This window comes from Ahaetulla prasina, chromosome 6 (assembly GCF_028640845.1).
Source record: "Ahaetulla prasina isolate Xishuangbanna chromosome 6, ASM2864084v1, whole genome shotgun sequence".
In the NCBI taxonomy this organism is placed as follows: domain Eukaryota; kingdom Metazoa; phylum Chordata; class Lepidosauria; order Squamata; family Colubridae; genus Ahaetulla; species Ahaetulla prasina.
In genome coordinates this window covers 107622520-107638527 of record NC_080544.1, presented here as the reverse complement: position 1 = coordinate 107638527, position 16008 = coordinate 107622520, and the positions used below count along the sequence as shown (strand labels likewise).

General features: G+C 43.7%; 1 protein-coding gene across 1 annotated transcript in view; it reads left to right on the top strand.

Moving 5' to 3' along the window:
• The window catches only part of VWA5B2 (von Willebrand factor A domain containing 5B2), an 84522-nt gene that overhangs the window by 26311 nt on the left and 42203 nt on the right, over window positions 1-16008 (top strand). Inside the window, exons 6-9 of the mRNA XM_058188256.1 lie at window positions 4067-4198; window positions 7356-7480; window positions 10182-10358; window positions 14834-14944. Coding sequence (XP_058044239.1) covers window positions 4067-4198; window positions 7356-7480; window positions 10182-10358; window positions 14834-14944 — 545 coding nt within the window. The remainder of the gene's footprint in view (window positions 1-4066; window positions 4199-7355; window positions 7481-10181; window positions 10359-14833; window positions 14945-16008) is intronic.

Here is a 16008-nt window from a genome sequence, read left to right as displayed (position 1 = left end):
TCTCCCGTCCAAATTTTAACCAGGTCCAAGACTGAATTTTAGTCAATGTGCAGGTAGTCCTTGACTTATAACATTTCATTTAGTGACAGTTCAAAGTTACAGCAGCACTGAGGAAAAGTGGCTCATGACCATTTTTCATACAGCCATTGCAGCACAGTCACATGATCAAAATTCAGATGCTTTGCAACTGACTCATATTTAAGACGCTTGCAGTGTCCCGGGGTCAAGTGATCACTTTTTGAGACTTTCTGACAAGCAAAGTCAATGGGGAAGCCAGATTCACTAACAGCTGTGTTACACACTTCACAACTGCAGTGATTCACTTAACAAACATGGCAAGAAAGGTAGCAAAATGGGGCAAAACTCAATTAAGAACTGTCTCATTTAGCAACAGAAAATTGGACTCAATTGTGGTCGTATGTCAAGGACTACCCATAATAAATGCGTGGTTTATGTCAGTGGTAGTCAACCTGGTCCCTACCGCCCACTAGTGGGCATTCCAGCTTTCATGGTGGGTGGTAGGGGTTTTGTCCAATACTGAAGCACTTTCCTTTTTTTTAATTTAATTGACTTTTTAAAAAATGTTCATAGCATTAAAAACATTTTCATTAGGTTTTCATAAAATTCCCCGTGATAATTTAAATTTCTGAAAATATATTATTTGTATCACCCGCGCATAAGTTTAGTTCACATTACGTAAGTGAAACTAAATGGCGCTATAGTGCAACCGTAAACAAAAGAGCCTCATCCCAGAATAGCTCACACATCTCCCCCCACACCACCCAGCTGTAACAGACAAGCAGAGCTGGTAGCCGGCACCCCCACCCCCCACCAAACCCAATCCATGATGCTCAGACGACGATACACGGCTCATTACTGTGGAACCGGTGGGTGGTTAAAATTTTTTACTACTAACAGAGATACAAAAGTAGGTGGTAGGTATAAAAAGGTTGACTCCTCCTGGTTTATGTCATGGGTGGTCTTTGGGTGAAACATTGACCCTTGGATAATTGGGAAGATGTTCTTCAAAAATGGGTGGCTTCACATCAAAGGCCTTGTCTTAGGCAAAATAAGGATTATGAAAATAGTTGTATTCTCTGATTTAGAATTATTAAGAATGGTGGGATACAGCCAGTTCGCACCACTTCGGGAGAACCGGTTGTTAACTTCCTGAGCAGTTTGGCAAACTGGTTGTTGGAAGAAATCATTAGGGCAGAGAACCGGTGGTTAAATTACTTGAATCCCACCACTGTCCTTAAGGACATTCTTCCCCCAACAATATCTCTGCAGGGTGTGAGGTCTCTTACTGTAAAGGTATCTGGGAAAGAACGTGGGCGGCTGAATGAAGCAACATCGCTTAGTGAATGATCAGACAAGAGACAACACTGCATCTTGTTAAATTAGTAACACAGTTGTAAAGTGAATTTGGATTACCCCTGATTGTGCTTGTCAGGAAGAATAATCTCTAGGGATATTCGTTATTGGCCAAGTGTGATTGGATACACAAGGAATTGTATAAGCTCTCAGTGTACATACAAAGAACAAAGTGGTAAGTTACAGATCATAAATCATAAGGAACAATCATAAATTGTAAGATACAAAGAAGAAGGGATAAATCATAAGATACCAATAGGAGAAGGTAGTAGGAAAGATATGAAAGATGAGATTTTAAAGATTTAACTAGAGTTGGAAGGGACCTTGCAGGTCATCTAGTCCAACCCCCTGCCCAAGCAGGAGACCCTACATCTGCCTCTACCTAGGATCGAACTCTCAACCTCCTGATGGTGAGGCAAGGGCTCCACCTCTGGGCCACAGCAGCTTGATGATGATGAGAAGGATACTGTGTTTCGCCGAAAATAAGACCCAGCTGGAAAATAAGCCCTAGCATGATTTTTCAGGATGCTTGTAATATACCCCAAAAATAAACCCAAGTTTAACCCCAAAATATTTACAGACCCCAAAATATTTACAGACCCCTCGCATCCTGGACATAAACTGTTTCAACTCCTACCCTCAAAACGACGCTATAGAGCACTGCACACCAGAACAACTAGACACAAGAACAGTTTTTTCCCCGAAGGCCATCACTCTGCTAAACAAATAATTCCCTCAACACTGTCGAACTATTTACTGAATCTGCACTACTATTAATCTTCTCATAGTTCCCATCACCAATCTGTTTCCACTTATGACTGTATGACTGCAACTTGTTGCTGGCAATCCTTATGATTTATATTGATATATTGACCATCAATTGTGTTGTAAATGTTGTACCTTGATGAACGTATCTTTTCTTTTATGTACACTGAGAGCATATGCACCAAGACAAATTCCTTGTGTGTCCTATCACACTTGGCCAATAAAAAAAAAATTCTATTCTATTCTATTCTATTCTATTCTATCAGCCAGATGGATGCATCTAGAACCATATTTCCCTGAAAATAAGACCTAACCAGAAATTAAGCCCTAATGCCTCTTTTGGAGCAAAAATTAATATAAGACCCGGTCTTATTTTCGGGAAAACATGGGGTAATAGCAATACTACATGGGTAAATATCTGTAGGTTTAATACAGTGTGAATTTGGCAAAGCGGGGGGGTGTCACACGACCCCAAGACACTGCAACCGTCATAAATATGAGTCACAAGCCAACCGTCCAAATTTTGATCACATGACCATGGGGCTGCAACAATGATCATAAGAGTGAAAAATGGTTATAATAATTTTTTTCAGTGCTGCTGTCACTAAATGAAAGGTTGTAAGTCAAGGACTACCTGTACCTTGTAGAAGATACATGGAGTAACTCACTGAAAATGGGACAGAAGAGAGGAGACTTCTTTTTCTTACGTAGGATTTTTTAAAAAAAATCTTCATTGCTGAGTCTGTACTATCTCATGAAAGGATGATATATACAGGAGGGAAGAGATGACGTGAAAGCCACTTCTGGGAGTTTGGAACATGTATTTCAGATCTAGAAAGAAATAATCCCATTAGGAATTGGCTTGAGTCCCAGGTTTTTGAAGGATGCTGCCTTTGTGATCTCATCGTGCTTCAATTTAATCAAAACGTACTGTACTTCTAGACCAAGGAATGGCTTCTTTGTGGATTGAACATAAAATGTAAAAAAATAAAACCTGCAATGTTGACTTGAGAATTTATTCCATACCATGAAGACACTGTAAATACGCTGACTTATATATTACCAGTGTTGTAGTAAAAAATTTTGATACTTACAAATCGATACTTGGGAAGTTGTGTGAATCAAGGGTTTACTCATGGAGTAAACAAAGAGAGACTGTTTTCCATCTGAGAGTTGAAAGGGCATGCTGGATCAGCAGTTAAAGATGCTGAGCTTGTCAGCTGGAGAGCTGCCAGCCTGAGGTTTGAGACCTGATCTCTGCGCAATGGGCTGAGCTCCCGTTATGTGCTCCAGCTCCTGCTCACCTAGCAGTTCGAAAACATGCAAATGTGAGTACGGTAAATTAATAGGTACTACTTTGATGAGAAGGTAACAGCGGTCCATAGGCCTTTGGCGTATAGTCATGATGGCCATATGACCACAGAAATTATCTTTGGACAATGCTGGCTTCCTCAGCCAAGAAACAGAGATGAACACGGTGCCCGGACACATCGGACACATCGGACACAACTGGATAGGGAAACCTTAACCTCTCTAGTTTTTAAATGCATGATTTCTCAGCAAGTTAATATGAACCCCTTTCTTTTTCTCCTCTTCAGAGGTGATATTCAGCTGGTTTAGACCGGCTCGAGCAAATCGGTAGTGGTGACCTGTGGGTGGCTGCCCCCGCCCCCACCCAAGCGCAATCCCGTCCTATATCGCTGTGTTTTTGACTCTACATGCATGTGCGGACGGCACACACGAGCAAATTGCCGTATTGTTTGACATCGTACACATGTGTGGACAGCACGCGGAAGCGAATTGCTGTGTTTTGTGATGCCGCACGCATGCGCAGATGGCATGCACGTGCTCACATTTCCGGTGCTGGGCAAACCAATTGCTACAGTATGTGAAGCCCACCTCTGCTCCTCTTCCTTCATTCCTGCAGGACTAGAAAGCCCATCTCACGTTCTTCGAGCTGATGCCAATCCATACGCCAATTCAGCATCAACGATATGCATTACCTTGGCAGATAAGCACAGTTATGACAAGAACCTGGAAATCATCTTGCATCCTTCTGGTAAGAGATTCCCTCAAAGCCAGGGTAGTCTAAGCAAGGTTCTGGGGTGTTAGCAACTAAATCAGTGCTTCCCAAACCTTTTCCATCACGAAACAAAATCGCTTATCAGAAAGTCTTATTGGATTTTGAGAACCGGTCATAAGTCCTTCAGCCCCATCATAACTTTGAACAATGGCCAAACAAATGGTCGTAACTCGAGAACAATACTGTACTCTAAAAACAATACCGCCGAATGATTTTGCAGTATGGGTAGGTCTTGATTTATGACTGTAATTGAGCCCAAAATTTCTGTTGCTAGGCGAGACAGTTGTTAAATGAGTTTTGCCCCTTTTTACGATCTGTCTTCCCACAGTTGTTAAGTGAATCAGGTGTTAAATTAGGGACACGGTTGTAAAGTGAATCTGGTTTACATAACCTTGGGACACTGCAGTCGACATAAATATGAACCAGTTGTAAGCATCTTAATTTTGATGTGCAATGGCCATAAATATGGCATATGGTCATAAAGTCACTTTTTCAGTGCCGTTGTAACTTCGAATAGTCACTAAATGAATGGTTGTCAGTCAAAGACTACCTGTATGTCTTTTTAACATATCACCATTTTATTTAGTAGATGTATGTATAATATCCTATTTTTCCATCAAGATCTCAGAGCGGTATACAAAGCATTTCCTCCCCTTATTTTCTCCCCACAATAACGTCCTCCTGGATGAACGGCTGTCTTTTGAAGATCATTTGACGGCCGTCTCCAGGAAAGCTTTTTACCAGGTTCGCCTGGTGCGCCAGTTGCGCCCCTTTCTAGACCGGGATGCCTTATGCACGGTCACTCACGCCCTCGTGACTTCTCGTCTGGATTACTGCAATGCTGTCTACATGGGGCTCCCCTTGAAGGGCATCCGGAGACTGCAGTTAGTTCAGAATGCGGCTGCGCGGGTTATAGAGGGAGCCCCTCGTGGCTCCCGCGTGACACCTCTCCTGCGCAGACTGCACTGGCTACCTGTGGCCTTCCGGGTGCGCTTCAAGGTTTTGGTAACCACCTTCAAAGCGCTCCATGGCATAGGGCCGGGTTATTTACAGGACCGCCTACTGCGACCGGATACCTCTCACCGACCCGTGCGCTCTCACAGAGAGGGACTCCTCAGGGTACTGTCAGCTAGGCAGTGTCATCTGGCGACGCCCAGGGGAAGGGCCTTCTCTGTGGGGGCTCCCACCCTCTGGAACGAACTCCCCCCAGGACTCCGTCAACTTCCGGACCTCCGTACCTTCCGTCGCGAGCTCAAGACACATTTATTCATCTGTGCAGGACTGGCTTAGATTTTAAATTTATAGGGGTTTTAAATTGGTTTTAATATTTATATTTCTATTTTTAATAATTGGGCATTAGAATAAGTTTTTTAATGTTTATTTTAATTTGTATATAAGTGTTTTATATGCCTGTGAACCGCCCTGAGTCCTTCGGGAGATAGGGCGGTATACAAATATGAATAATAAATAAATAAATAAATAAATAACGATGTCTGGAATAGACAAGTAGAAAAAACAGGGAGTGATCCATAATTTCTGTGATTGAGGGTATTCTTAAACCAGGGGTCTCCAACCTTGGCAACCTTAAGACTTGTGGACTTCAACCGTTAAACCACTCCTTTTAGCCATTCCTGATACATGTTCTTCATCTCCCTTAACCAGGGGTGAAATGTAAAATTTGTTACTACCGATTCTGTGGGCGTGGCCAATTTTTTTTTTTTACTTTTAAAAGCATTTTTTCTACAACCTCTTCGGCCGATTTAAATGCCTTTAAAGGGTTCTGACAAGCTGAGTTGCCTGATTGCCAGAACCCTTTAAAAACATTTTTTTAGAAATGTAGAAAAAATGCTTTTAAAAGGTTCTGACGATCCCAGCTGAGCTGCAGGATCATCAGAGGCTTTTTTTTTTTTTACTTTTAAAAGCATTTTTCCCGCCAAAGAAAAAATGCTTTTAAAAGTTAAAAAAAAAACCTCTGATGATCGCGCGGCATCAGGGGGAGGGAGGGATTTTTGCTACCAGTTCTCCGAACCATCCGCCACCATTGCTACCGGATCGGGTGATCCGGTCCGAACCAGGAGCATTTCTCCCCTGCCCTTAATCTTCCTGAAAGAAAATTTAAATCCACATCCCTTAGCCCAAAGCAGTAGACGCTGAATTGAACAATAGAAGACCTAGAAATAAGGAGCAATTTCCTGTCAGACCAATCAAACAGTAGAATGGCTTGCCTTCAGAAGTTGTGTGCTTCATCACTGGAGATTTTAAAGAAGATACTGGAGTGTCACTTGTCTGAAATGGTATAGGGCAGTGTTGGTGAATCTTTTCGGCACTGAGTGCCAAAAAGGGAGCAAGCACACACATGGGGGAGCGCTAGAACCAGAAGAGCAGTTTCCTGGCACACATGCGCGAGAGCACTGGAAATCAGAAGAGCAGTTCCCGGCGCACATGTGCACACTCAGAAGCTGAGCTTCCGGTTACCGGCGCGCGCATGTACGCTGATCACCTGGTTTTCTGGTTTCTGGCATGCATGCATGTGCGAAGACCAGCTGGCCGGCACCGATGCGCAGGCCAAAAATGAGAAGTTCAGCTTCCCAGCACGCCCATGTGCACCAGGGAGCTGCTGTTCCTATTTCCGGCGCTCCCGCGCAGAACCCAAAATAGCAACGGGCAACGGCTGCCGTGCCCAGAAAGATGGCTACCACTTCTTTTTTTTTTTCTTTTTTTTCTTATTTGCATTTATATCCCGCCCTTCTCCAAAGACTCAGGGCATCTTACACTATGTCAAGCAATAGTCTTCATCCATTTGTATATTATACACAAAGTCAACTTTTATTGCCCCCAACAATCTGGGTCCTCATTTTACCTACCTTATAAAGGATGGAAGGCTGAGTCAACCTTGGGCCTGGTGGGGCTTGAACCTGCAGTAATTGCAAGCAGCTGCTGTTAATAACAGACTGCATTAGTCTGTTGAGCCACCAGAGACCCTGGTGCCATAGGTTCTCCATCACGGGTAAAGGGTTTCTTTGATGAGCAGCGGGTTGGACTAGAAGACCTCCAAGGTCCCTTCCACCTCTCTTATTCTGATACTTCTGAATCATTCTGATGGTTGTGTGTCTTCCTCGCTTTTCCCCTGAAGAACCTCATCATCCTCACCTAATCATTGAAGATGGGGCCATGACTTACGGCGAATATGAGGCACAGATAAGGAACCGCTGGGATTATGCACGGATTGCCAAAAAAGACAGTGATGGAGAGAGGCAGGTAAGAAAGGTCTTTTTTTTTAGGGAAAGGTCTTTTTGGTCCTGATCATGTACATTGGGTAGAGAATAGAATAGAATTTTTTTTTTATTGGCCAAGTGTGATTGGACACACAAGGAATTTGTCTTCGGTGCATATGCTCTCAGTGGACATAAAAGAAAAGATACGTTCATCAAGAATCATAAGGTACAACACTTAATGATAGTCATAGGGTACTAATAAGCAATCAAATTATACTAGGAAACAATAGAATAGAATAGAATAGAATAGAATAGAATTTTTTATTGGCCAAGTGTGATTGGACACACGAGGAATTTGTCTTGGTGCATATGCTCTCAGTGTACATAAAAGAAAAGATACGTTCATCAAGGTACAACATTTACAACACAACTGATGGTCAGTATATCAATATAAATCATAAGGATTGCCAGCAACAAAGTTACAGTCATACAGTCATAAGTGGAAAGAGATGGGTGATGGGAACGATGAGAAGATTAATAGTAGTGCAGATTTAGTCAATAGTTTGACAGTGTTGAGGGAATGATTTGTTTAGCAGAGTGATGGCCTTCGGGGAAAAAACTGTTCTTGTGTCTAGATTTGATAGATTTGAATGCTCAGGACGTACCAGCAATCCCTTAGATCCAACAAGTGGGCTATGAGAAGTTTGCAGTTGGGCTGTGGAAATAGCCGGGGAGCTCATGGGTGTGTGTGTTATGTTCGGGCAATGAAGAGGCAGGAGACGATACAAGTGACAACAGCTCTTTGGTTTATTGTGATCCCAGCAAAAGCCAACAGGCAAAACCCCCTCTTTAAATAGTATTTTGGCTGAGGCATCAGCCAATCAGCAACGTGCATGTTCCCACCCAAATTTCCCTCCTAAAGTTCAAATACATTACAGTGTGCATGCGCATCTTCACTTGTGTGAACAACATGTGTGTACATGTGTTCCATTTGTGTGAGCAGCAGGCGTGCATGCACACCGCTTGCGCAAACAGAGCTGCACGCACGCTTGCTGGCATCTTGTGCTGGTCGTCAAAGCCACAAACGTTGAAGAACTCTGCCTTAGATGGGGCACTTTCATATGGCTTGTTTGTTCATCTCCAAATCCCACCTCCTCCATTGTCTTCATCTGTGTTCTTCGTGGAGCTGATTTATTTCTGCCATTTATTTCAACCGCAGAATATCTGCCTCCAAGTGAGAAGGGATATTTCCATTTGCACTGACCTGTTTTTTTTTTTACTGGTGGAAACTCTTGACAATCCGACTTTGTAGCTCCTGGGCTTCAGTTGATACAACCATCTATTCAGAGGTCCATAAAGGAGCAAGGTAGTTTGACGGCTTCATGGATCCCCCTTCAGAACAGTTTTTCTATGGGTTGTTTCTCTTGCTTTAAAACACAGTCGAAGGGATCACGAGCAATTGTTATCCTTGTAAATGTCCTAGGAACCCAGTAACTCAGGCAAAGGAAGCTGAGTAAAAATGACAGATTGTAGGATCCAATCTGAATTGGTCACTGGGACCAGAGGTTTATTCTTCCGACCGTTCAGACTCATGCTGGAGCCCATCTTCAGGGAACTTATCTGTCTCCAGAATGCAGTGAGAGTGGGAGGGAGGAGGAGAGGGAGAGAGAAGTTCTCTGAAGATGAGCTCCAGCAGCATCCCATGTCACGTGATCACAATTCAGATGCTTGGCAACTGGCGTGTATTAATGACGGTTGAACGGTTACTCAACAAACTGTTGTAAGTCGAGGACTACCTGTACTTAGATCCACCTAGGGCCGGGGTGTCAAGCTGGGATTGCCAGAGAAGCCTTTTAAAAGCTTTTAAAGGGCTTTGATGATCCCAGCTGGGTTGCCTGATCGCCAGAACCTTTTAAAAGTTTTTTTTTACAACCTCTTCGGCCAAAGAGGCTGTAGAAAAAATGCTTTTAAAGGGTTCTGACGATCCCAGCTGAGCCGCATGATCTTCAGAGGTTATTTTTTTACTTTTAAAAGCATTTTTTCGGCCAAAAAAGAAATGCTTTTAAAAGTAAAAAAAAACCTCTGATGATCGTGCAGCTCAGCTGGGCATGGGGTGGGCAGGAATTTTTGCTACCGGTTCTCCGAACCACCCGCCACCATCGCTACCAGATCAGGCGATCCCGTCCGAACCGGGAGCATTTCACCCCTGGGTCAGGGCCATCTGGAAGTGATGCATGGACTCCAGAGCCTCAGAGGTGCATAGCAGATAGGCAGAGGGACAGGAGGAGCCTGTTCTTAGTACACGCATGTGAAGAGCTGCCAGAAGGCAAGAGCAGATAAAGCAAAAAGGACGACTCGGGAGTAAGGCCAGGAGATGATTGGCCCCTCCCATAAGGCTTAAAAGAGCAGCAACAGCTCTTGGGCTCTCTGTAGGAAAGCAACGTTCAAGCAGTTTCTGAACTTTGTGAGATTCTTGCCAAGAAAAGCCTTTGGCAGGGTGCCAAAGAAGACAAAGGTTTGTGATAAGGCCGAAGGACTTTTTCTGAAGGACTTTGCTTTGGACTTAATTTGGACTAAACTGAGAATGAAGTAATTCTCAGCTGTTCTAATAAAATACATTTGTTTAGGACTGATTGTGTCTGGTAATAACTACTTGGGCCTAGGTCACTACAGTCCATACCAACAAAATGACCTCTCAGATGTTAAGATCTCCTTTACGGGTTTTCTTCTTTTCTTGCTCCTAGGTTGCCTTTGTCCAGAAGAGATTCCACAAAGACCTTTTCTACAATCCTGTCCTGATGCTGAATTTCTGCCCCAAGATAAGCAGCGTTTCTACTGACATTCAGACGGTGACCAGGGACATCATCTTCCTCATTGACCAGACGGGAAGCGCAAGTGGCTCCAGCATTGATGGGATCAAAGTAAATGGAATCTTATATTAGTGACACGTGAAAACCAACCTGCCTTTTAGAAAGAGTCAGTTGGATAAAGAACACCCTTGAGTTGAGTTCAACTCAACTCCACAGTTGTATCCAAGCAGCTGTCTTAGCAGCTTCGCAGAAGTGATTTCCCATTGCCTGTTTTCCAGAATGAATTAATCTAATTTCATGGCCTGGTGTTCTTTAATACAATTTTTTTAATTTATTTATAGTTTAATTTCTATACCGCCCTTCTCCCAAAGGACTCAGGGCGGTTTACAGCCTTATTAAAAACACAAATAATACATAATATAAATAACAAATTTAAAACAAATTTAAAACAAATATTAAATAAGCCTAATTAACTAAAAGGCATAGACCGACGTAAAAACCCTTAAAATTTAAAATTATAATTAAAATACACTCAGGCTAGTCCCGCACAATTAAATAGTAAGGTCTTCAGTTCCCGCTTGAAGGTTCGGAGGTCGGGGAGTTGGCGTAACCCCGGCGGTAACTCGTTCCAAAGGGCCGGTGCTGCCACAGAGAAGGCTCTCCCCCTGGGGGCCGCCAACCGACATTGTTTGATCGACGGCACCCTGAGCAGGCCCACTCTGTGGGAGCGCACAGGTCATTGGGAGGCCAGCGGTGGTAGTAGGCGGTCTTGTAAATAGCCCGGTCCTAAGCCATGGAGCGCTTTGAAGGTGGTCACTAACACCTTGAATTGCACCCGGAAGGCTACCGGCAGCCAGTGCCGGCCACGCAGGATAGTTGTTATATGGGAGCAACGTGGTACTCCCTCTATTACCCGCGCAGCCGCATTCTGGACTAACTGGAGCCTCCTGGTGCTCTTCAAGGAGAGCCCCATGTAGAGAGCATTGCAATAGTCCAGGCGAGAAGTAACGAGGGCGTGAGTCAAAGAAACAATTGGCCCATTGCTGGGAGAAAGTGGCAAGAAGATGACAAGCAACAGGGAGAAAGCAGATCTACTTAACTCATATTTTGCATCTGTCTTTACACAAAAGGAAAAAACAATCCAATCTATCAAAAACAGCACTACAAAAAACAGATTAGAAACACAAGTTAAAATAGGGAAGAAAATGGTAAGTGAACACCTGTCTACCCTAGACGAGTTCAAATCACCAGGACCGTATGGATTACACCCCAAGGTTCTGAAGGAACTGGCAGACGTGATTTCAGAACCCCTGAACTATATCTTTCAAAGATCCTGGAGCACAGGGGAGCTGCCAGAGGACTGGAAAAGAGCTGATGTAGTTCCCATCTTCAAAAAAGGGAAAAAAACAGATCCAGGAAATTACAGACCTATCAGCCTGACCTCAATACCGGGGAAGATTCTGGAAAAGATAATCAAGCAACGAATCACCGAACACCTAGAAGCAAACAAAGTAATAACCAAAAACCAACATGGATTTGTCAAAAACAGATCATGCCAGACTAATCTTATCGCATTCTTTGACAAAATGACTAAATTAGTAAACCAAAGGAATGCTGTCGATATAATTTACTTGGACTTCAGTAAAGCATTTGATAAAGTAGACCATAACCTACTACTAGATAAAATAGAAAAATGTGGGTTAGACAGCACCACCACCAGATGGATTCGCAACTGGCTGACCAACCACACTCAACGTGTAGTCCTCAACGGAACTACATCCACATGGAGGGAAGTATGCAGTGGAGTACCCCAAGGCTCTGTTTTAGGCCCAGTACTCTTCAACATCTTCATCAATGACTTGGACGAGGGGATAGATGGGGAACTCATCAAATTTGCAGATGACACCAAGCTGGCAGGAATAGCCAACACTCCAGAAGATAGGCTCAAGTTACAGAAAGATCTTGACAGACTTGAACATTGGGCGCTATCTAACAAAATGAAATTCAACAGTGAAAAAAGTAAGGTTCTACATTTAGGCAAAAAAACCCAAAATGCACCAGTACCGTATATGTGGTACCTTGCTCAATAGTAGTACCTGTGAGAGGGATCTTGGAGTCCTAGTGGATAACCATTTAGATATGAGCCAGCAGTGTGCAGCAGCTGCTAAAAAAGCCAACACAGTTCTGGGCTGCATAAACAGGAATAGAATCAAGATCACGTGAAGTGTTAGTGCCACTTTATAATGCCTTGGTAAGGCCACACTTGGAATATTGCATCCAGTTTTGGTCGCCACGATGTAAAAAAGATGTTGAGACTCTAGAAAGAGTGCAGAGAAGAGCAACAAAGATGATTAGGGGACTGGAGGCTAAAACATATGAAGAACGGTTGCAGGAACTGGGTATGTCTAGTTTAATAAAAAGAAGGACTAGGGGAGACATGATAGCAGTGTTCCAATATCTCAGGGGTTGCCACAAAGAAGAGGGAGTCGGGCTGTTCTCCAAAGCACCTGAGGGTAGAACAAGAAGCAATGGGTGGAAACTGATCAAAGAAAGAAGCAACTTAGAACTAAGGAGAAATTTCCTGACAGTTAGAACAATTAATAAGTGGAACGACTTGCCTGCAGAAGTTGTGAATGCTCCAACACTGGAAATTTTTAAGAAAATGTTGGATAACCATTTGTCTGAGATGGTGTAGGGTTTCCTGCCTGAGCAGGGGGTTGGACTAGAAGGCCTCCAAGGTCCCTTCCAACTCTGTTGTTATATTGTTATATTGTTATATTGTGAGTGACCATGCGCAAGGAGTCCCGGTCAAGGAAGGGGCGCAACTGGCGAATCAGGCGAACCTGATAAAATGCTCCCCTGGCGACGGCCGTCAGATGTTCTTCTAAGGACAGCCGATCGTCCAGGAGAACGCCCAAGTTGCACACCCTCCCCCTGGGGGCCAATACTTCACCCCCAACAGTCAGCGAAGGTGTAAGTTGACTGTACCGGGACGCCGGAACCCACAGTCACTCTATCTTGGTGGGGTTGAGTTGGAGCCTGTTCCTCCCCATCCAGACCCGCACGGCCTCAAGACACCGGGCCATCACCTCGACCGCTTCGTTGGGGTGGTTCGGGATGGAAATGTACAGCTGAGTATCATCAGCGTACAGATGATAATCCACATTGAGGACAATGATTCCTCAATCGCCTATTTAATAATTTACCCCTTCTGTCACATTACACTTACCACCTAATGACAACTTTTGGAAGTTGTCTTGTGGGATAAGGAAAATAAATGTCCCAGATGGACAATTTCAGACATGTTTTTTTTTAAAAAAAAATACTAGGACTTTTGTATAATTCAGAAGAAAACCTGAAGGACTTGGTGTGGACTGCAAAGTTGGAGTCCTACTGTTAATATGAAGCAGTGGTGAAATCCAATTTTTTTTTTACTACTGGTTCTGTGGGCATGGCTTGATGGGCGTGGCAGGGGAAGGATACTGCAAAATCCCCATTCCCTCCCCACTCTGGGGCCAGCCAGAGGTGGTATTGCCGGTTCTCCGAACTTCTCAAAATTTCCGCTGCTGGTTCTCCGAACTACTCAAAATTTCCGCTACCGGTTCTCCAGAACCTGCCAGAACCTGCTGGATTTCACCCCTGATGTGAAGAGTAAGGCCAGTTTTCCTTGAGAGTCAATTTTCACTTTATGTTTTCTTTTTTCAACATATCTGCCTGGTCTGGTCTAGGCTTTTCTGATAAGTTTCACCTTCAGTTATTAGCCAGGTTTGCTCTACTTAGCCTTATGAGGTCAAGCAAGGCTGCTGGGTGCTGCCATATGACATGGAATTAAGAAAATAATTTGCATCTGGTACAATGTTTTTATCTCCCTGCAATATGTTGGTTTGCAGCCTAGAGGCACTTGCTTAGGCTGGGCAGCAATTGAAATTTAATTAATTAATTAATTAATTAAAGTGAGTGCTCCAGAATGAGGGTTGCAGGGTAGACTAGAATAGAAAAACAGAGTTAGGACCTTGGAGGTCTTCTAGTCCAACCCTCTGCTCAGGCAGGAAACCCTCTACCATTTCAGACAAATGGTTGTTTAATCTCCTCGTAAAAAAACTTCCAGTGTTGGAGCATTTACAACTTCTGAAGATAGTAGTGAAGAGAACTGTGAGTTCTCAGAATAACAGAATTACATAGTTGGAAGGAACCTTGGTGGCCCTTGGACGACTCCTCAAGCGGGAGACCCTATGCGATTTCAGACAAATAGTTGTCCGACCTCTTCTTGAAAACCTCCAGTGTTGGAACAAACTTCTGAAGGCAACTCGTTCCACTGATCAATTGTTTGGTCAGGAAATTTCTCCTTAGTTCTAGGTTGTTTCTCTCCTTGAAAGTGAATTGGTATCAGGAAGATCTAGGTCTCCCCTCAGCTAGAAATCTCCAAGTGGCTTTGGCCTAGTTAGTAGCTCCCTTTCAGCCCAGCTTCCTTCATACGCTTGTCATGGTGGGGGTAAAAAGTGCTACGGAGGCCACCTTGATCTGAAGGATGGAGAAAAAATACATCTGCATGGTAACTTTGACTTTCTCTCTCTCTTCCTGTGCAGGATGCTCTGGTAGTGGCCATAAAGAGCCTCCCTTCCAGCAGCTTGTTGAACGTGGCAGGCTTTGGCCCCAACATCAGGCCTGCCTTCAAGACGAGCAAGCCTTGTAATAGTGTGAGTACCTACTCCAAGGTGGCAGAACCACCCCAGGGCTGAGCTGGGAATTCATTCAACTTGGCCGAACTCCGTGACTGTTCTAGGAGACCCTGAATTGGCCAGTTGCTGCTGGCTTGCTACAGTTTACAGGAAGAAGGTCCTCCTGCCCCATGGCAAATCTTCCCTCTCAGCAGGTCTGATCTACCTAGCGATCAACCCTTTGACTAGGATAATCAAATCTTGTGGGTAACTTTGAATTCTGTGACTGGGAAATTAAATCCACTGAGTCGTGCATATTGGGTAAAGCAGGGGTGAAATGTAAAATTTGTTACTACTGGTTCTGTGGGCATGGCTTGGTGGGGAAGTGTAATGTGACTGGATGGGCACGGCCAACTTTTTTTTTTTTTACTTTTAAAAGCCGAAGAGGTTGTAGAAAAAATGCTTTTAAAAGGCTCCTCTGATGATGCCAGCTGAGTTGCCTGATCAGCAGAGGCTTTTCTTTTCTTTTAAAAGCATTTTTTTTACCTTTAAAAGAAAAAAAAACCCTCTGATGATCAGGCAACTCAGCTGGGATCGCCAGAGGAGCCTTTCAAAAGCATTTTTTCTACAACCTCTTCGGCCAAAGAGGTTGTAAAAAATGCTTTTAAAAGCCTCTGATGATCTCAGCTGAGTGATCATCAGAGGTTTTTTTTCCCCTTTTAACTTTTAAAAGCATTTTTTTTGTCCAAAGAAAAAATGCTTTTAAAAGTAAAAAAAAACAAACCCTCTGATGATCGCACGGCTCAGCTGGGCATGGGGCAGGGGGCAGGGATTTTTGCTACCGGTTCTCCAAACCACCCACCACCATCACTACCGGATCAGATGATTTGGTCCGAACCGGCAGCATTTCACCCCTGGGGTAAAGGGTAAAAATAGCCTAGCTGGGCTTCATTTATTTTGAATGAGCAGGACTAGCAACGGGCATGAAAAATGAGCCCTGGGAATTCCTATTCATTTATTCACATCTGGCCTTTCTGACATCATATCAGCCATTGTTTGTGTGCAGGTACGCCTTGACTTAACAACCATTCATTGAGTGACCC